We start from the raw sequence: 19,944 nt of genomic DNA on the forward strand, positions 1-19,944 counted from the left end.
ACTCTACAACAACAGTCTCCTGTTTCCCTTTGCCAAATAAAAATAAAAGTGAAAGACAACCGGCCCCGATGTAGTGCGCTCTGTTGATAAAGCCCCCCTCACTAGTGATTAACGAGTTACCTGGGAACCCTGGGTATCAGGTTGGGGAGGGGGAGATAGGCCTCCCATACTGTTATATAATGGACCTCAATTCAGGGGTCCGTCTGAAGGGTCGCTGATGCACCCCTCTCAGCTTTCTTGTTCCAAACAGCCTGTCACCCGTGCACCCTCGGTGTGGTGGTACGGAGGAGAAATGACAAAACTTGTACCATAGCAAACCTCAAAAAACCTCAAATAATATCACCAAATTAAATTACAACTTAAACTAATTAAGTCACTCAACAGCAAATCATACACAAAAATTTAAGAATACATTTGCACCCCTGTTACCCTAAGTAATAAAGTAATAAAAAAACAAATCTTATCAAAAAACAAATAGCTGGTTTGTTACCAATTCAATAATATGTCGGTGAGGTTGAAATTTGAGAGAATGTTGGATTCAACTATTGATATTAGACAGAGATCCTCACCACTAATAATCTGAAGGAAATGAAAGTTGAGTGAGTGGGTGCGACTGCACTTCTTATCATAAAATGTTGGGTGACAGACCACTTATCAGGGGTGACACACGTCCCTGGTGTCTGAAATTTGGGATTTCCACAGTTGTTTATTTACGCTATGCTACAGGCTTTTGCATTTAGTTTGTATTAGACCATGATGACCAGTGTATCTTCTATCAGATAAATGGCACATCATCATCATCATCATCATCATCATCATCATCATCATAGGACTGGTGATATCTACAGAAAAAGTGTCTCTGTTCCAAAGGACACACCAAAGGTGAAGGGCTATGACTTCAACCAGGGTGTGGACCACAGAGCCCTGCTGCAGTCCTTCCTTCACACAGGCTTCCAGGCTACTCGCTTTGGTTTAGCAGTCCAAGAGATCAACAACATGGTAAGATGTGATGCAAAAGGACAGCTGCAATAGAAAGAAACAGAAATAGAAGAGAGATAGAAATACTGATCATTTATACAGTTTCAGTTCTGTTTGATACATGGTGAGATTATGCTGCTATGAACATGGTCGATGATACTGTCATTAGTTTGTTCACACTGAGGATGATTTTAAGATGCATGGGTCTGTACAGAAGTATCAGGGACTAATCCTTACAGCGGGTTTATAATTTATACATGTTCCACATTGTCAGAGCCTCCTGATCCTCCAGCTGATCAACGACAACAGACTCGTTCTTCTTTCAATCACATCAACTGTATGATCAACTTTATTACAGCAGCAAAACCTCCATGTACTGTGGTGCAGATATGCCAAGGAGTCATTTAATGATCTAAACATGTGATATTAAACCAAATTTCATCAACTACACCAACTCATCAGAGGCCTTTAACTCCAGAGGCACAGGGTGAGGGTCATGTGACATAACTGCTCAATCACTGCCCTTCAAATACACACAGGATTATTTCACATACAAGACACTAACATTAACATGCTGTGTGTTAAGTATGAAAACTTCACAATCTAATTAAAATCTGTATAATCTATGTCCTCTATTTATCTGCCTTCCAAGCGCCTTTAACTTAAGCATGTGTTTCATGTTTTTACAATGTAGGCATTTATCATGAGAATGTTCACACTTTAATGGCATAAGTTATTACTTTTTACAAAGATTACATTCATCATTTTAATATGAAAATTCTCTCATTTTAACCAGTGTTGTATAGTAACAAAGTAATAATACTTCACTACTGTACTCAGCTATGTTTCAGGAGAATTTTTACTTTACTGACTATTTTTTATTGTTTACGTTTACTTTAATGTTACTCGTTGCAAAAAAAATAAATTATAGGAAATTTGATGTTTTCACTGCTGAGATTAGACTGCAACAAAGTCAGGAAAGCTGATTGGGCCTAATCGTGTAATGCACAACTGCAAACGATGGTCCACACTCAACCTAATGGCAATCTAATAATATTCCAAATTCTGACTGCCCTTGGTTGTTATTAACATTTTCTTGTACTTTTGCTTTCATTAGTTGAGTACATGTAATTGTACATTACTTGAGTACAGTAAATATTCAATACTTACAGACTTTAAATTGAGTAGTATTTCAACTGTTGACTTGAACTTCTGCCAAAGTCATTTTTGGGTAGGGTACCTGTACTTCTACTCAAGTGTGATGTTCCAGTACTTTATACAACACTGATTATAACATGTAAGTTTTCATGTTAGAACATGATGATGAGAAACTTCCCTCAATATATAGAGATACTGAGCAATTTGTAATTGGCAGTTTCTGTAACTTAAACATTGAAATGTTATTCTGCACAGATAAAGAAACGCCAAGAGCCAGTGAAGCAAGTCAGTGGAATAGTTGAAGATCCATCAACCTGCCCCTGTCTCATGAACTGCACCATCTTTCTGAGTTACACCTCCAACATGATCACCAGTGGAGTTAGGGAGACCATCCGCTACCTTGCAGAACACCGAATGGTACAACCTTCATCAAACACATTCTGTGGCATTAAAATTAGATCTTGTGGCTCTTATAATTCCAAACTGCAAAATCTTATGTGTGTCATTATCTGTTTTGTCCGTCTGTGTAGGTGGATGTTTTACTGACCACAGCTGGAGGTATCGAAGAGGACCTGATCAAGTGTCTGGGTCCGGCTTATATCGGAGAGTTTTCCATGTCTGGAAAAGATCTGTACAAGAAAGGACTTAACAGGTCAAACAATATAACACATTGTAAGAAAAGAAAAGAAAAGAAAAGAAAAGAAAAGAAAAGAAAAAAGAAAAGAAAAGAAAAGAAAAGAAAAGAAAAGAAAAGAAAAGAAAAAAAAAAGAAAAGAAAGTTCTTGTCGTTCAATTTAACTTCTGAATAAACACTTTTTTTGCGCAGGGGTGGGAACACGCTGGTACCAGATGAAAACTATGAAAAATTTGACAAATGGATCATGCCAATTTTGGAGCAGATGCTTCTGGAGCAGAATACTCAGGTATCTGCACTCAGCCCTGGATATCTTAGTATATTTTTTTTTCTTGAATATTTTTCTTTACTTTACAGAGATGATTCAGATCATCCAGGAATACAATAGAGGAATTTCTGCTAACACTTTTATTATCAGGGCGTTCACTGGACTCCGTCGAAGGTGATTCATCGTCTTGGAAAGGAGATCAACAACCCTGAGTCTGTCTACTACTGGGCCTATAAGGTGATTTATGTTCTCATAGAAAAGTGAAAACCACCAACAAAAGCAGGATGAGTCTGGTGCACCATTATAAAATGCTCATTTCCTTTTTTGAAATAATTTAGATTATTTTTTGTATAAATATTGATAATATTGCATACTCTGGTGCAGTTGTTTTATGAGTCCAATCCTTTGTGTGTTTCAGAATAACATCCCAGTATTTAGTCCTGCTCTGACAGACGGAGCGATGGGAGACGTGTTTTTCCTCTTCTCAAGAAAGAACCCTGGCTTGATTTTGGATGTAATCGAGGGTAACAAAGACCTCATTTATATTTACTTACATCTATATTTACTTTAACTGTGTTTATGATTTGATCAGTCACACGCATTTAATTTTATTTCAGATTTTACAAAGCTGAACAAGATCTCATTTGCTGCCAACAACACAGGGATGATCGCTTTAGGAGGAGGTGTACCTAAACACCACATGTGCAATGCTAATGCCTGGGTAAATATTGCATTTACCTGCTTTATGTGATCAATTATTCCCATTCACAAACACCGCTTTGTTCTCTTCCAGCGGGATGGAGCTGACTATGTCGTATATGTGAACACAGCCCAGGAGTATGATGGGAGTGACTCTGGAGCCAGACCTGATGAGGCTGTGTCCTGGGGCAAAATTAATACAGAGGCAAAACCTGTGAAGGTATTTCTGTATTCTAATAGGAGGAATTACATCGTTGTATAGTATGTTTACCTATTATTTTGTTTGGCTCATGAGTGGCGGCACAGTGGTGCAGTGGTTAGCACTACTGCCTCACAGCAAGATCCTTTTCTATGTGGATGGAGTGTGCATGTTCCCTCCAGCTTCCTCCCACCATCCAAATACATGCACTCAATCTAAATCAGTCATAGGTGTGAATGTGAGAATGAATGGTTGTTGGTTGTGTTGTCAAAGAATTAAGAATAAAAATATGTGAATAGATTATATACTATTTTTTTTTTTTTAATCACCAGCAATTTTAATGTCCAGAGGACTCCGGTCCATAAAAGTGATTCTGACATTCTCTTTATACTAATAAAGAATGTGCCTGAGCTTTGTTTTAATTCACTTGTTATCTTCCTCTCTCCCCAGGTGTTTGGAGATGCCACCATTATATTCCCTTTGTTAGTGGCGGAGACCTTCGCAGCTCAAGCAGGAAAAGTTTAAGACAAGGCTTTGTTTCACGACTTTGAGTGCAGCAAAAAAATTCTGTGTAATGGTGAACTTTTTGACCATTCTCTAAAAAAACATGAAGTGGTGAAAGGCAACGTGATATCATGACTCATGTAAATATACATGCCACTTGGTGTGATATCTGGACGCATTATAAGCTTTCTGTGTGTATGTTCACGCCGTTATTAGCCCCCTGTCCAACCTGAATCAATGAAAGTTACGGTTTGGGGTTAGGGTTATGAGAACTGGAAATCTTGGTGTAAATTGACACGCAATCAAATGACATTGAATAACATGTGAAAGGTTGAAAATGCATAGGTATAGCACTCCAAATGCCATAAGAACTGGCGTGACATACAATGGCATTTATTGAGATCAGTCTGTGAAAGGCCAAAATGTCTTTGTAGAGAATGACAGTACAGCGCTAATATGTCTATGTGTTAATGATGCTTTGACCTAGTATATCAATGTCTTATATATGTCCAAAATAAACTGCATTATTTGGCTGGTCCTTGAACCACTCTTGGGGGACACTTTCAAAGGTGGCCTGTCACAGACTGTTGGAGGTCCTTTGTTGCTGTGCTCAGTGCTAGGATGGGGTATGATGATGATAATTTGGCCAGTTGGTGGTTTCTTATATACTTCACAGGATCCATTAAGTTCCATAATGAATTAATAAACAATTAACAATACTAAAATAAACTTCAACCTCGAACGAAACACATTTGATGACTACAGCCTCAGTGGGGGTTGAAACATTAACCCATAAAGACCCAAACATCCACCGACGACCAAAAGTATCTACTGATATAAACTGTTTAATACCTGCGGAGTCACTAATCCTATCAGTCCATGTAAATAATTGGTGTAAAATGCAGTTTGTCATCTTTTCATGGTCATCAGATATGACCCATTTGGATGTTCAGAGGCTCCGTAGTGAACGTGGAAACACCTCTACATCATCTTCTACAACACTGATTCACCAGTAAAACCCATGGAGTTGGATCAATGACAGTGGATGGAGACATTTGTTTTTATGTTCTGTTAGTGATATATTTTACCAAAAAAAGTGATGTTTTCTTCAGTTTTCGCTGTTTTTGATATAATAATCTTCAACTTCAGTCTGAGCTTTAATGAAAATCTACATGATCAGTAAATAAAACATAAGAAAATACCTGATTTATACTTAAAAATGCCAAATACAGAGTATAATATTGGAATAAACGGTGATAAATCTGTTAAGAAAGGTCAAAAATAGAGAAAAATTAAACTGGGAAACTGCTATAAAAATAGCACTGGGTCTTTTTGGGTTAACATGGATTTTTTTTTCAAAGAAATTCCAAGGTCTGCTGGTTATTTCTAATAATTCAATGTAATTATATATATATATATATATATATATATATATATATATATATATATATATATATATATATATATATATATATATATATATATGTATGTATATATATATATATATATATATATATATATATATATATACACATATATATATATATACATATATATGTATATATATATGTATATGTGTGTGTATATATATATATATTTTTTTATATGTGTATATATATATATATAAAGATTTTATTAGTTTTCTAAGTTTATTAGGAATGTATGCACACAGTGTGGGATCATAATATGCATGGAACAGGTATGTTCCATTTTTCTTTCACCCCTTGCAACTCCACAACGCCTCACTCACCCACAGTCAAATCATTCAGGACCATTATACAATAACGCATGACAATAAATAAAATTAAATCAACATGGGTACATTTGACAAAGTAAGGACACATACAGGAGGAAGCTGGAAACCAAACTCCAGCACAACAGTGAGAGGGACATGTGGAAGATGTCCTTCCTGGTTCCTGTCCCCCTTCATCTGACATGGCCGTCTATAAACCAGTAGCTCTCACATCTCATGGCCTGAAGGTTCTGGAGAGACTGGTCTTACCCCGGTTGAGGCCACAGGTGAAGATGTTTCTAGACCCTCAGCAGTTTACTTATCAGCCCCATTTGGGAGTTGATGGCACTGTCATGTACCTGCTGGAGTGAGCTCAAATGCCCCTGGATGGTAGAGGAGGAACTGTGAGGATCACATTCTTTGATTTCTCCAGTGCTTTAAATGTTATCCAGTCTATGCTACTGGGTGAGAAGCTGCTGGTGATGGGGTGGATCGCCTGGATTACCGACTACCTGACAGGCAGGCCACAGTTTGTCCATATAGGTGGTGTTCTGTCTGATGTTGTGGTCAGTGGTACGGGAGCTCCACAGGGGACCGTGCTTTCCTCTTTCATCTTCACCTAAAACACCACTGACTTTCAGCATAACTCTGAGTCATGTCATCTGCAGACGTTTTCCGATGACTCAGCTGTTGTGGAGTGTATAAGTGAAGGAGTGGACTGAACGGAATCACCTGAGGCTGAATGTCAACAAGACCAGGGAGATGGTGATGTACTTCAGGAAGAAGAGGACGTCTTCACAGCCCCTATGGATCGGGGGGAGGCTGTGGAGGAGGTGGACGATTATAAATACCTGGAGATGGTGATCAATAGACTGGAGTGGAAATCTAACACTGAGACTGTGTACAATAAGTGGATGAGCAGATTATTTTCTGAGGAAGCTGAGATCCTTCAGTGCATGCAACAAGATGTTGAGATCTTCTACTAGTCTGTTGTGGCCGGTGCCATCTTGTTTGCAGCTATGTGTTGGTGCAGCAGCATCAGAGCCAGTGACACCAATAGACTTGATAAAATTTTTAAGAAGGCTAACTCTGCAATTGGTCTCAGGCTGGACAATTTTAAGACTATGGTAGAGAGGAGGATGCTGAAGAAACTGATATCCATCATGGACAATGATGAGCACCCTCTGCACCACACACTGGACAGACAGCGGAGCACCTTCTCCAACAGACTATTACAACTCCACTGTTGAACGAGCGGATTCAGGAAATCTGTCCTGATACGTGCCATTTCATTTTAACATTGTTGCTCACTGCTTTAACATTTAGGCAAATGATATGTATATTTTTTTTATATTCATCCCTGAGTTTTGAAAAACTTCTTAAGGAAAAATTTGAATAATCAGGAAGTGCCAAACAACAACAAATACTGGCATACATTCCAAATAACTGTCATTTACAAGGTTGAGAACAGCAGGGATAAATGATTTTATGAACCTGTTTGTTCTGCATCGTTGTAGACAGTTGTTGTTAATTATCTGAGTATGGGTATTATTACCTTAATATTGTCATTCTACTATCCTCTTGCTTAGATTCTGGCATAAAATTATCAAAAACTGGCATCGACCTTGGTAATAAAATATTATACCAGCACCACCACCACCACATATTTTTTTCACAGCTATGCAACAAATCATCCAGGCTGTATTTGAATGAAAGCTAAAAGTCAACCATGCAACAGACGTACACCTCTGAGGCAATATATAAAAAATTAACATAATATGAATCAGTGGTCAGAGGTGCGCAAGGGGAAACCTCAAACACTGAACATGTTTCAAAAGCTGAGCTCTGTTTCAGTATTTTGATTAATTTCTGACATAATAATTTTTTTAATGATGCTGATGATTTAATCAATAACAAAGACAGACATTAGGCCTCGATCAAGTGAGCGTTTTTTGTGTTTAGGAGATAGAAGAACAAGAGTGAGATGATAAAATTAAATAAATAATAGCCTCCATTTAATTTAAAGAGAGTTTCATGTAAGCAGTTGTATTTAGACATAGTCACAATAGCATAAAATAAAATTAAACATGAATAAATAAATTGCAATGAAGTGTTTTTTCCTCAGTTTTTCTCAGTTCTTTTTACTCATTGGGTTCCTCTTCATTCACATACCTTTATTTATTTTTGTTTTGTTTTATACGTTTTTATTATCTTAATTAAAAGTCTTGTTGTGCTCAGTTAGCTATTCAGCTACCTTAAATGACCATGATTTATATTTTTTTTCATTAAAAAAAAGAGAACAAGTTTAAAGTTATTACCGTACGCAGTTTGATGACGACATCAGTCAACACCGGAAGCGGTGACTTTTGTTTGTAGTTCGAGTTCTCCTCGATAACAGCTGATGGATGACAGCTGAAATTTCTTTTTTTAATGCGAGATATATGATTTGGTAAGGGGTTACTTTATATTTTGACAGTGGTAACGATAAATTTAGATGGATTCGGCTGACATTTCAGCAGCTAGCATTGCCCAGGGCTTGGTTTATCTGTAACATTTAGCCGTACTCAGCTAACCAACGTTACCCTGTTTACAGCAGTCTGTCTGTCAACTTGCCGTCTGCCTGTTGTCTACTGTAAGACTTCTACAAAGTAATCACACTATATCGTCTCTTTCTACTAAGTGACATCAAACATAAACGGGCTGTATTGATGGCAAGGGGCTGAAGTTGTTTTTTCTAAGTCACAAATTAACGTTACAGTGCACCAAAGACAAGTATCGAGGCAAAGTAATGTTTTCTTAGAGTGCAAAAGTTAGATGTGTTGAGTTGAAACACAGAGAAGGGGATGTCTGAGGTCAGGGTTGATCTCAAGGAAATGGAAGCAGGAAAACGTAGTGACCAGGATAAAACATCTCCTGATCCTGTGAAATCCCACAACAGTGAAACTTCCAGGCGGGACCTGGAGGGGTAAGACTATTACTCTCATTAATAATTATCTGACTATTCTTATTACAAAATTATACAGTTTATTTAATATTCCGGAGATCTCATTTCTTCTTTACATTGTCATCAGTTGCCTGCCAGATGCTCACCCATCCTCAGCAGATGTTAGTCCCTCTCCTTCCTCTGAGGCCAGTGGCTTGCTGTCATTGCCATGGGAGATGGTAACCCACATTGCCTCTCATCTTCCTGCTCAGTGTGTCATCACTGTATTACCAAAGGTATGTTTTTGACCCTTCACTCCCATTATATTCCTGTTTGTTATTGTAATCTACATTTCCTTCTTTTTGTCAGTAATAATGCTCTTGACATGTAATCAGCCAAATCTATTTAGAATTTAAAAGGTAGTCTGTCAGTGCAATAAATTAACTTCAATTCTTTCCCCATTTCTTTCCAGGTCTGTCATGCACTGGGTAATGTAGGCAAGGACAGCACTGCATGGCAGCTTCGTGCACGCAGACTAACAGGATCCAGGGCAAGCTTTCCTGTGGGACCAAGGGAGGACTTTGACTGGCCCACTGCTTGCTTGGAGATGGAGCAGTTGATAACCTGCTGGTCAGACCAAGCACACCTTGTGGCCAGACAAATCCAAGAGGAGGAGGAAAGAGAAAGAGCAAGGCAACAGCAAAGGGCGGGGCATGATGATGAACCAGCTGCAGAGATACCTGAAGATGGGGGAGTGGATGTTGTGGAAGGGGTGGGGGTGGCAGGACAGGAAGTTGCGTATGGTGTTGATGAAGGGATGGAGGTGGCATTGGAGGGTGAGGATGGTGAAATGCAGCCAGTTGTTGATGGCGACCAAATGGAAGAGGATGCAGTGGCACTAATGGAGGGAGAAAGGGACCATAGAGTAGTGTTTGAAGAGGAGCGAGGTGATGCCAATCACCAAGAGAACTTGGCTGACCCCCATCAGGAAAATGAAAGACAGGCACATGTAGAATCTCAACCAGCCAGAAGTCCAAGCCCACCACCAGCACTAGAGTGCATCACCCTGCCTTCAGGCCATATTGCTCAGATCAACTCGGTCCTGCTAGTCGGGGGTGAGGGAAAAGTTTGCGCTACAGGTTCTAGAGACTGGAATGTTAAACTCTGGGACTTGCAGGCCAGTTCTAACAGTGCCCTGCTTTACACTTTGGGAGGACGGGGCAACTTTAGCACTCATCGAGGATGGGTGTGGTGCCTTGCATCCCAGGGGCCTTTGCTGGCATCTGGGGGCTTTGACAGCACAGTGAGGCTGTGGGACCTGCAGGCAGGTGGGGCAGAGAGGGGGGTTATCAGGGCTGGAGCTGCTGTCCTCTGCTTGTCCTGTCAAACAGACATGTTGCTGGCTGGAACATTTGACAAGAGAGTGAACATGTATGACACCAGAGGTGAGGGGATTTTCAAAATTTGTTTTATGTTTGTGGTCTTCAGTTTTGTTAGAGGTGCAAATCACAGTAACGCAAATTATGATACGATCACTATATATTGCCTGCAATAATAATGAATACAGTTATTCTGACATACAAGTTTAATCTACAGTACATCATAACATCTGTAACTGAAGAAGAAAAATACCCAATAATTATGTCACTGAAAAGAAGGAATTATGTATTACATATTCATATATTATTATGTATTTTTATTCATATATAATTATGTATTATATATTTAGTGCATTTTGGTGTCAGTTTCGCAGAATTTCACCTGCAGAGATGAAATGATAAAGAGCATCCCTGTGTTGACAATTTGTCCCATTTGTAGCTGTTTGCGATTTCTAATCAAATCACAATTTTTCTGAACAGCTGCTGAACCTCTGGTGAAAAGCCTCCGTCTCCATGGTAATGCAGTAATGTGCCTGGCTGTCGATGATAGGTACATCATTTCTGGGAGTAAAGACTGCACTGTGGCTGTCTATGACTGCAGGGCAGGCAAAGGCTTGAAGAAAGTCCAGGTAAAAGCAAATGCACAAACGCACATGTAACATTTTAACATCAGTTTATTTACACATATGCCTGGATTAACTCCAAATGCTCTGTTTCTAGCTGAGCTCCTACCTGCTGTCCATGAGCTACAGTGGCAGTGAGGTGTGGGCAGGAGACAATAGGGGCATGCTCCACTCCTTTTCCATGCAGTCAGGGATCTTAAAACCCTTGTCCCAGTTCGATGTGGGGCACACAGCTCTTGTCACTGGCATCCACAGGTCCGCTGGAAGCCTCTATACCTGTTCATCTGATCGGACTGTCAAGGTGCTTAGAGCTAATACCTTTTTATTTTACTTAATTTTTAAAATACTGTTGCTCATATTTTAAGTGGTAACCTTCCTTACAGTTTTCTGTGTTGTTGTCTTTACTGCAGGTACATATACCATGTGCACCTCCAAGGACATTATGCACACTGCAGCATCAAGCTGGAGTTAATGGGGTTAGTGTTTTGTTCTACATCTCATCTAAAATGTCAAAATTATGAATTTAACTATACATAAATTGTTACTTTATCTGATAAAGCTATAAACTATTTCAATCCAATCCAAGCCAATCCACTTTATTTATGTAGCACATTTACACAACAAGAACGTTTCCAAAGTGCTGCAAATCATACAAACAATAAAACAATTAAAAGAAATACTAAAAACAATAAATAAGTACATAAAACTACAGCAATGCTCTAAATAACACAATAAAATCAAATAGTTAAAAAGTAATAAAATCCATAAAAGTAAATAAATAAATAAATAAAAGCCACAGAGGACCACACAACTCACGCTCAACTGTTGTTTGAGCTTTTGAATTAACAATGTGTTTGGCTACGCCATGTTATAGATCTGAGATGCATGTTATAGTGTTTTCCAAGAACTTTGTACTTAATTTGTTGAGGCTGCATTCTTATCTTTTAAATGCTTGTTTCCCTGTGTCTTCCCTGCCTGTCTTCATCATTCAGCTGAGTGTGGAAGCTGGAGTCCTCGCCGTTGCCTCAGGTGATATGTATGCCGAAGTGTGGAGGCCAAGAAAATGACTGCAAGACTTGTAAAGCTATTGGGCAAAACTTTGAAAGACAATGGTGACAAATGTGGATGCCTGTCAGCACAACAGTAATCTTCCATCTTATTGCAATGTAGGGATTATACAACTCATTGCCTCTCATCCAGTCTGACTGCCTGGTTTTATATCAATGGATCTAATTAGTAGCTAATGTGTAAACATGAATGCAGTGGACTATAAATTAGCTCCTTAAATGAAGAACATATGGCTGAATTATTTTAGTTTGCCGACTGCCAACACAGATGTTAAAATGTCATCAGTGCATTGTATGAACTGCTGTTTAATTTCTTTTTATAAACTACATGTACATAAAGACATCACATGTCCACTAAATTTTCAGTTCACACCTTCACTCCACGGCAGATGAAGATGTTCATTGTCTTTTAAATTGTGGTTTATTCATCAATGTGGAAAACACATTTTTAAGGATTTATACCATTTACATGAACTGAATGAATTCACATGAATTGACTCAATCTGTTTCACTGAACCAAACCCACTACAGTTTTACTTATCATTTACAGTGAAGTCTTTGTAACTGAGCCTTTTGTTACATACTCATTGTTTTTCTAAGGCTATTTATTCAAACACAGCTTAAAAGTAAAGTGAATGTTATGTCTGTCTGGTCTTGACTTGTTCTGCTTTGAACAAGTTGCAAAAACCTTGTGTGTGTTATATTTAATTAAATCAATCTTAACCACAAATCATTTCGAACACAATAAAAACCCCAGGAAATGACTGCAATAGAATTTCTTACATTGTTTGTTTCCCTGTTTTGAATTTTGAATTGTGTTCAACACACTCAGCTGATAACAATCCAAACTGACTCAAGATGAAAAGAAATTAGGAGACATTTGAATTAATTTTATTATCACAAAGTGGTAATATTTAACACTTTAAGATAAAACAGGTTGAAAGCAAATGGTTTACATAAATCCCATCTTTCTTTATCACATATGTTGCATTTCGTCTACTTTTTCATGTTGGCAGAGCAAAGAAAACAATTTCTGACTCCAGAGGTTTGATCTCATTATCCATGGATAATATAAAGTATATGTATAAACACACATCAATCTGTTATACAGTAGTCATTAATAAGTGGTTATCTCCACTCAGTACTATTACAGAAGCACACAGGTCTTCTTATCTTTGAATGGATTGGATGAAGCAGCGATACCAGTGAGCAGGGGGTCACTGCGCTTGTGATCCTGACAGTACTGAACCAAATCTGCTGCTGTCAGAGAAATCTGCAGAGACAAAGATGGACTGAATAGCATTGTAATATTTAGAAGATGCTCAGATGCTGGCTAAAAGTCATCAGTTTTTCCTACAGCTGATTTTAACAATACCTCTCCATCAGATTACACAGATTCTCTACATACCTTGATTCTTTCCATGCTTGCCTCCAGCCGAAGTTGATCCACCAGTTTTTGTGCCTGAACAACGCTGCTACTGCTGCACATCTTTCCTGACATAACCTTCTGGCTGAAGAATCTGCAGAAAGTCTTACTACACAGATGTAATCAACACCAAAAGGAGCAGCAAGAAAAACAAACAGCTGTGCAATGCTTGGTCCAAAGAGCAGATAATATCAGAGAATACAGGAGAGTCTGGTCAGAGACACTCCTGACTTTCCTTTTGACCTGTGCACTCCTTTTTGTTCACTGTGGGGGGGGGGATTTCAAAGGCCCTGTGATATAAAGGTCATATAACAGTTTTGGAAATGTCACATATATCACACGTCACTTCGCAGCCACCACTGATCGAATCCATAAAGTGCTTGACTAGTTAAATGCTAAATTTGCTAGTTTCCCCATTGTTTAGGAATGTATGCTTAAGGGCAGTGGTTTCCAACCTTTTTTGCTCGTGACCCCATTTTAAAATCACAAATTTCTGGCGACCCCAGACAAAACTGAGACATTTTTTTTGGCTAAAATTAAATGGTTTTTGATCATGGAATAGTTTGCTATAGTATGTTGCAAATAAATGTTAATTTTAGAGGACATTTAGTCTATATAATGTATATTATTATGGATGGAGGCAGAAAAGCCAGGTATTCAAGTCACATTCAAGTCTCTTTCAGTGATGTGCTGTAGAAATAATGTTATGTTGTGCGAGTGTGGTTTTCTTGAAACTATTCACCTCCTAAAAGTGGTAAAGTTTCTTGGATGACAAGCAAAATGTTTTCAAGAACAAAATACAGTCCAGCTGAACAACACAAGGATGAACGATAACATGGACAAATGAAAATGTAGACAAATAAAAAAAAAAAAACAAACAGAAATTGAGTATTTGATGACTTTAATATAAAATGTCATTTTTGTCAACACATGACTTAGGCACTTATTTTAGGAATGTGCCGATGTTGGATTTTTTTTTAAATTTAGATTTTATTATTATTTTTTAAATTTAATTTAATTAAATTTAATGTAATTTTATTTTGTTTTATTTCTTTGGTTTTCCGTTTAAAACTTCTGGTAGTATATTTATCAACCTACAGAGGGCAGAGGGCTCTTACTACTTTCACAAACCATAGAAGAAGAAACACTTCCGGTAATGGGAGGTTCCTTGCGGCAAGGGAGGCATGAGTTAGTTACGTTGATGTAAATAGTGTGTTGTCGCATCATTTGCTTTTGTTCACTGCTTGCCATTTCCACCACCTGGCACCTATTCAAAAACAGGTACATTTTCATGGTTGTCTTGAAATGTTAACTCTGTTTAAAACCAGTCAGTTAGCTTGGTAACAGTTAGCTTAGCTTAATACCCAAAGCTAAACATGAGATCACATGCGTACCTGGTTCTTGATTCTGCGTCAGCCATAGACCCAGTGTATTAACTTTAAGACCTAGCTTTTGTATGAAACCATAACATTTCTGCAAATTCACTAGTCACTGGGATAGTAATATTCTGAATAAGTGTGTTAGGTTATACTTTTGATTGTTTGTGATTTTTCTCAGTCCTAGTTAAATTCAGACGAAGGCATATTTTAAACATGGATTCAGTGAAGTCTACCAACTTGAAAACAATTTTTTTTTTTTTACAAGGCCTAATCATCTATCCAAAAGTACGTAAATATTCCCAGCCAAATCTCTTTAAGGTATGAAAGTTGTCAAATTTGTTGTTGTGCAGGACAATAGCACCCCTTTGAGGCTCAACTCAATATTGTAATGTTCTTGTTGTATTATTATTGTGCTGTTATCTAAAAAAAAAAGTGTATCATATTTTATAATTTGTCATGCCATGATGGCTCTATAAAAACTGTTCTTGAGCTGCAACAGCTGCTTTTAGCTTTTAACTAATCCAAGAGATTTTTTTAGTACTTTTTTCTTTGATTAAGGTAGAAAATTTTCCAACCCAAAAAGGAACATGTCATGCTTTATTTTATCCCTATTATTCAAAATCAGTACATCTGAAGAATCATGGATTTTCACTGATCGGGAAGAGATGAAGAATTGTAATCAGAAAAGTAGTTTGGTGGAATACAAAAATAAATTGATGAAGTTAATTCTCAAATAAAGTCCTAGTGCTTTGAACTGTACATTCACAAAATACTTAGTTACGCTCCAGTACTGAATTGTAGTAGTTATGATGGGTAGCCAGGGACTAGCAGTTATGCCAAGATTATTGTTTGGAAAAACAAGTTACATAGTAGGAAGACAAGTAGCTGTGAAAATGTCTTGAACATCTGATTTACACAATGCCATAATTTATGAAAACACTTGGGTGCTTTACCATTGAGGCTGAGCTTGTCAACAGTTCAGGTGTGTAACATTAAAATAGTTGGACATTAGGACAAGCTCAGTTACTTTACCTTGAACAATAATTGCAATTTATGTAAGACCTTTGTATGTGCAAGCAGTAAAATAGGAAAATCTTTGTCAACTCTTAAATTTGCTTTGCTTTTACAGAAGAGATGGCTGGCCAAGCCCCTTCTGTTGCCATGGAGGCTGTCCTCAAGCCCAGCTGTGCACTCCCAGAGGATATGCCGAAGATCAGAGGCTACGACTTTAACCAGGGGGTGGATCTTGAGGCTTTGCTGAAGTCATACTTCACCACTGGTTTCCAGGCCAGCAGCTTTGGTATGGCCATACAGGAAATTAATCACATGGTGAGAATAGTTGGTGTCGGCAAAGATTACAAAAACACATGTTCTCATTTACTTCTTTTATTTTATTTCTTTGTAACTAGGATTATGACCATTGCTGTCTAATAACCCAAAAGAACTCCACACTTTCAGATAGAGAAGCGTCTTGAGCCAGTGGAGGAAGATAAGGGAAATGAATCTAGTGAGGGAAATGAGTCTAGTGAATCATCACACAAGCCTGGCTGCACCATCTTCCTGGGTTATACCTCTAACCTCATCAGCTCCGGAGTGAGAGAGAGCATCCGGTACCTAGCAGAGCACAAGATGGTAAAGCTGTTGTTATAATAGTAATTATTCATATCCTTACTTTTAACTTGGAGTGAGGAATGACATAGGCTTCTCCTAAAGTCCTCTTTTTTTGTTATAGGTTGATGTTATTGTGACCACAGCTGGAGGTATAGAGGAAGACCTGATAAAGTGTCTGGCCAACACATACTTGGGAGACTTCAGCCTGTCTGGCAAAGAGCTCCGACAAAGGGGAATCAACAGGTCAGCCTTTATTATGCTAGTGCCAAGACAGACCTTGGACTCTTGATTTATCCACATCTTTATTGTGTCTCTTTTTGTTGACATCTGATCTGTGTTTATCCCCTCAAATCTTCATCTCTCCCTTCTCTTCTATTCCCTCTGTTTGCAGGATCGGGAACCTGTTAGTGCCAAATGATAACTACTGCAAGTTTGAAGATTGGCTCATACCCATCCTGGACCAAATGTTGTTGGAACAAAACACAGAGGTGTGGGCTGACTTTACATCCAGGAGAATTGATCAGTAGTTGCTAACCCTTTTTAGAGACATTAAAATAACTTGAGCTACTGGTATCATCCATAGTTGATTCTGACATTGGTGGCATCATGTAATTTTCAGGGAACCCGCTGGACTCCCTCTAAAATGATCCACCGGCTTGGCAAGGAGATAAACAACACTGACTCTGTCTACTACTGGGCCTACAAGGTGAGTCATGTGGCTGCGTGATGTATAGATAAAAAAAATCTAAATATTGCTGAAATGCCTTTATTGAGAGCATTTTTTTCCTGAAGTGTGTTTTCCAGTTAGAACCCAAAGACATAGATCACTGACTCTGCTCTCAGGTTAAAGTGGATTTGACACATTTCATGCTGAGTTTGTAATAAGTAACTATAAACAAACGGAAAAGCATCCTATAAAACAATGCTCTCTACAAAACCATAAAAAAATGTGACAGTTTATGTTCACTATTTTCTAGTTTACATCCTACAGAGATGCAGTTGCAGTACATTTAGTATAATAATATACTATCTTTTTGGTAATGCATCATTAGCAAACTGTTACCAAGTGAAGATGTGTGTGTTTCAAATAATTCTGTATGGGTTACAAATGAATGACACTCTGCTTTTGTTAAACTGATGATCAGAAGCTTGCGTTGCTGTCTATTCAGTATCCTTTGTTGTCATAGTATTTCTGTTGCATTTGTTTGTACAATGTGGTTTTGTGTCTGTTTAAGTCTTTAAGTATATGCTGTTGCGTTTCAGAATAACATTCCAGTGTTCAGTCCAGCTCTGACAGATGGTTCTCTGGGTGACATGATCTACTTTCACTCTTTTAAGAACCCTGGTCTGGTGTTGGACATAGTGGAGGGTAAAAGTCCTGATACAAAAACATTTACACACCTTTTAATAAAATTTCAGACTGAGACTTTAGCCTTAATTAGACATATTAGACATGGTTTAAATTCTGAGTTGTTGTGATGTTTCAGATATCCGCAGGTTAAACAGCCAGGCAGTTTTTGCCAAGAGAACAGGAATGATCATCCTAGGTGGAGGACTGGTCAAACATCACATAGCCAACGCTAATCTCATGGTAACTAACTTCTAGTTATCATGTTATTTTCACTTTTCTGATGGTTTCATAGTTTTTTTTTTTTTTTTTAATACTGTAAAGTCTTAAGGAAAATGGGCATTTGTATGTCCTAAATTTTAAATATGTACATTTTGATCTTAAACTTTACATTCTATAACATTACCAAAAACCTATGATAAAGATAAAAAAATATTTGGACCCTAAAGTCTTCATTTCCTTTTGCTGTTTTTTTTTCCTCCAGAGAAATGGGGCTGATTACTCCGTTTTTGTAAACACTGGTCAGGAGTTTGACGGTTCTGACTCTGGGGCCAGACCTGATGAGGCTATATCCTGGGGCAAAATCAGAATGGATGCTAAACCTGTCAAGGTACTGGATTTACTTTAGAAATATGACTTAAGAATGAGTATGTGTGCAGTTAAATTGGTAGAAGTTGAAAGCAGACGATCAGGTGGGGATGCTAAATAATTTTCTTGCATTGAGACAGGAAATACAGCTAATGTTTTTACCAGGAGCTGTTGTCTCTACTTTGGCCTCAAGGGGGCAGTGTCAGAATAGTATTTGATCCCAAATCACTTACAGCTGTATCACAACACCAAAAAATGAATGTAAAAACATAAGACTGGATCAAAATAACTGTGATTAGTGTGCAGCATTATCCAAATATAACTGTATTTCAGAGAGATTTTAGTGTTTATTTCATTGTTTCCAGGTGTACGCAGATGCTTCTTTAGTGTTTCCTCTGATGGTGGCCCAGACCTTCGCTCTCCACGCTGACAAGCTGACTGCTGGGAAAAAAAGTGATTAAATTAGCTCACATAGCTAAATACTTTGCTCCTTAAATGCTTTGCCTGAAACATCTAACCTAAATTATTTGGTTTTTACTCTGTTTGATAGAGTAAAAAAGGGTCTTTCTCTTCTGAATCTGTAAATTGGGGGGGGGGTTAAAGTAGGGGGAATAGCGGGCAGTGTAACGCTCTCAAATGTAAAACAGCGCTGTTTAATAATTATATAACGGGATTGAATGTTAAGGGTTTTCTATCTTAATGCATTTTATTTATTACTTGTTGAAACAAGTACATTTGTTTTCTTTAAACTGATACATGCTCAAGGATGTACCAAAGATGCTGTCTGCCAAGTGTGGGTTTTTTTTTTGTGAATGTGTGTGTGTATGTGTGTGAGAGAGAAAGAGGATCCAGACTAAAGAGGAAATAATGTGTAGGGGTTTTATTTCTTTTGCTTATGTTATGACATGACACGGTTACATCTCTTCAGTTTCTATCTGGGTTGTTGTACAAATATTGTGTTGCATCTTAATTTCAGTGTGTAAACATTTACCTCTGTCAAAAAGGATGAGGCTCCTTAATAAATCATGAACAAAAACTTTCTGTAGTAAGTTAATCAGTGGAAAGTCACAAATAATCTTTGTGTAGAGGGCCGGGGGCATTTGTAAAGGGTTATTTTCACATGACTTATTTTTCTGGCTTGGAGGATTATAAATGATGTTACAGGACAGTTAAAACCTCACAAGTCATTAAAAATTATGTAGAAGTCACTTACAATCAGAGCAACCACTGTTGAAATGTGTCAAAAAGTTCTGCGTGTCTCTCAACTGGCACGAACATATACATATAAATTTACCATGTGACAATCTGTTGAACAGTAACTGAGACTTCAAAGCCTAAATAGCAGCCAGCTCTTCCAGTCGCTGTGATGTGGCTTGTTAGAGTCTCCTATCTAATCCCCCGAGGGCGCTCACATCAGAACTTTGGTCT

The 19,944-nt window shown here is 38.0% G+C and overlaps 4 protein-coding genes across 4 annotated transcripts; 3 read left to right on the forward strand and 1 right to left on the reverse strand.

Moving 5' to 3' along the window:
* Window positions 1-668: 668 nt before the first annotated feature.
* LOC115423468 (deoxyhypusine synthase-like) lies at window positions 669-4,663 on the forward strand. Its single transcript, XM_030140300.1, has 9 exons — window positions 669-999; window positions 2,392-2,553; window positions 2,667-2,788; window positions 2,963-3,059; window positions 3,189-3,275; window positions 3,457-3,562; window positions 3,656-3,759; window positions 3,832-3,957; window positions 4,387-4,663. Exons 1-9 carry the CDS (start codon window positions 784-786, stop codon window positions 4,459-4,461), a joined length of 1,095 nt encoding a protein of 364 aa, XP_029996160.1. The 5' UTR covers window positions 669-783; the 3' UTR covers window positions 4,462-4,663.
* A 3,846-nt stretch (window positions 4,664-8,509) lies between these two features.
* Window positions 8,510-12,941, forward strand: fbxw9 (F-box and WD repeat domain containing 9). The gene is made up of 7 exons (XM_030142026.1): window positions 8,510-9,137; window positions 9,244-9,391; window positions 9,568-10,540; window positions 10,955-11,103; window positions 11,195-11,398; window positions 11,508-11,573; window positions 12,090-12,941. The coding sequence occupies exons 1-7, from the start codon at window positions 9,016-9,018 to the stop codon at window positions 12,162-12,164; spliced, it is 1,737 nt and encodes a 578-aa protein (XP_029997886.1). The 5' UTR covers window positions 8,510-9,015; the 3' UTR covers window positions 12,165-12,941.
* Window positions 12,942-12,982: 41 nt separating this feature from the next.
* LOC115424653 (guanine nucleotide-binding protein G(I)/G(S)/G(O) subunit gamma-12-like) lies at window positions 12,983-13,971 on the reverse strand. The gene is made up of 2 exons (XM_030142027.1): window positions 13,573-13,971; window positions 12,983-13,437 (listed from the first exon to the last, which is right to left on the reverse strand). The coding sequence occupies exons 1-2, from the start codon at window positions 13,663-13,665 to the stop codon at window positions 13,312-13,314; spliced, it is 219 nt and encodes a 72-aa protein (XP_029997887.1). The 5' UTR covers window positions 13,666-13,971; the 3' UTR covers window positions 12,983-13,311.
* A 770-nt stretch (window positions 13,972-14,741) lies between these two features.
* On the forward strand, window positions 14,742-19,550 carry dhps (deoxyhypusine synthase). Its single transcript, XM_030142083.1, has 10 exons — window positions 14,742-14,871; window positions 16,099-16,298; window positions 16,428-16,601; window positions 16,702-16,823; window positions 16,972-17,068; window positions 17,200-17,286; window positions 17,844-17,949; window positions 18,068-18,171; window positions 18,413-18,538; window positions 18,882-19,550. The coding sequence occupies exons 2-10, from the start codon at window positions 16,104-16,106 to the stop codon at window positions 18,975-18,977; spliced, it is 1,107 nt and encodes a 368-aa protein (XP_029997943.1). The 5' UTR covers window positions 14,742-14,871; window positions 16,099-16,103; the 3' UTR covers window positions 18,978-19,550.
* Window positions 19,551-19,944: the final 394 nt, after the last annotated feature.

This window comes from Sphaeramia orbicularis, chromosome 8, assembly GCF_902148855.1.
Source record: "Sphaeramia orbicularis chromosome 8, fSphaOr1.1, whole genome shotgun sequence".
NCBI classification, from domain to species: domain Eukaryota; kingdom Metazoa; phylum Chordata; class Actinopteri; order Kurtiformes; family Apogonidae; genus Sphaeramia; species Sphaeramia orbicularis.

Coding starts and splice junctions, on each gene's coding strand:
- fbxw9 (XM_030142026.1), top strand. CDS start 9,016: ATGTCTGAGGTCAGGGTTGATCTCAAGGAAATGGAAGCAGGAAAACGT. Junction 9,392..9,567: donor TCATCACTGTATTACCAAAG/GTATGTTTTTGA, acceptor ATTTCTTTCCAG/GTCTGTCATGCACTGGGTAA. Junction 11,574..12,089: donor ATCAAGCTGGAGTTAATGGG/GTTAGTGTTTTG, acceptor TTCATCATTCAG/CTGAGTGTGGAAGCTGGAGT.
- dhps (XM_030142083.1), top strand. CDS start 16,104: ATGGCTGGCCAAGCCCCTTCTGTTGCCATGGAGGCTGTCCTCAAGCCC. Junction 16,602..16,701: donor ACCTAGCAGAGCACAAGATG/GTAAAGCTGTTG, acceptor TTTTTGTTATAG/GTTGATGTTATTGTGACCAC. Junction 17,287..17,843: donor TCTACTACTGGGCCTACAAG/GTGAGTCATGTG, acceptor GTTGCGTTTCAG/AATAACATTCCAGTGTTCAG.
- LOC115424653 (XM_030142027.1), bottom strand. CDS start 13,665: ATGTCAGGAAAGATGTGCAGCAGTAGCAGCGTTGTTCAGGCACAAAAA. Junction 13,438..13,572: donor CAAGCATGGAAAGAATCAAG/GTATGTAGAGAA, acceptor TTGTCTCTGCAG/ATTTCTCTGACAGCAGCAGA.
- LOC115423468 (XM_030140300.1), top strand. CDS start 784: ATGGCACATCATCATCATCATCATCATCATCATCATCATCATCATAGG. Junction 2,789..2,962: donor TACAAGAAAGGACTTAACAG/GTCAAACAATAT, acceptor TTTTTTGCGCAG/GGGTGGGAACACGCTGGTAC. Junction 3,060..3,188: donor TTCTGGAGCAGAATACTCAG/GTATCTGCACTC, acceptor TTTTATTATCAG/GGCGTTCACTGGACTCCGTC.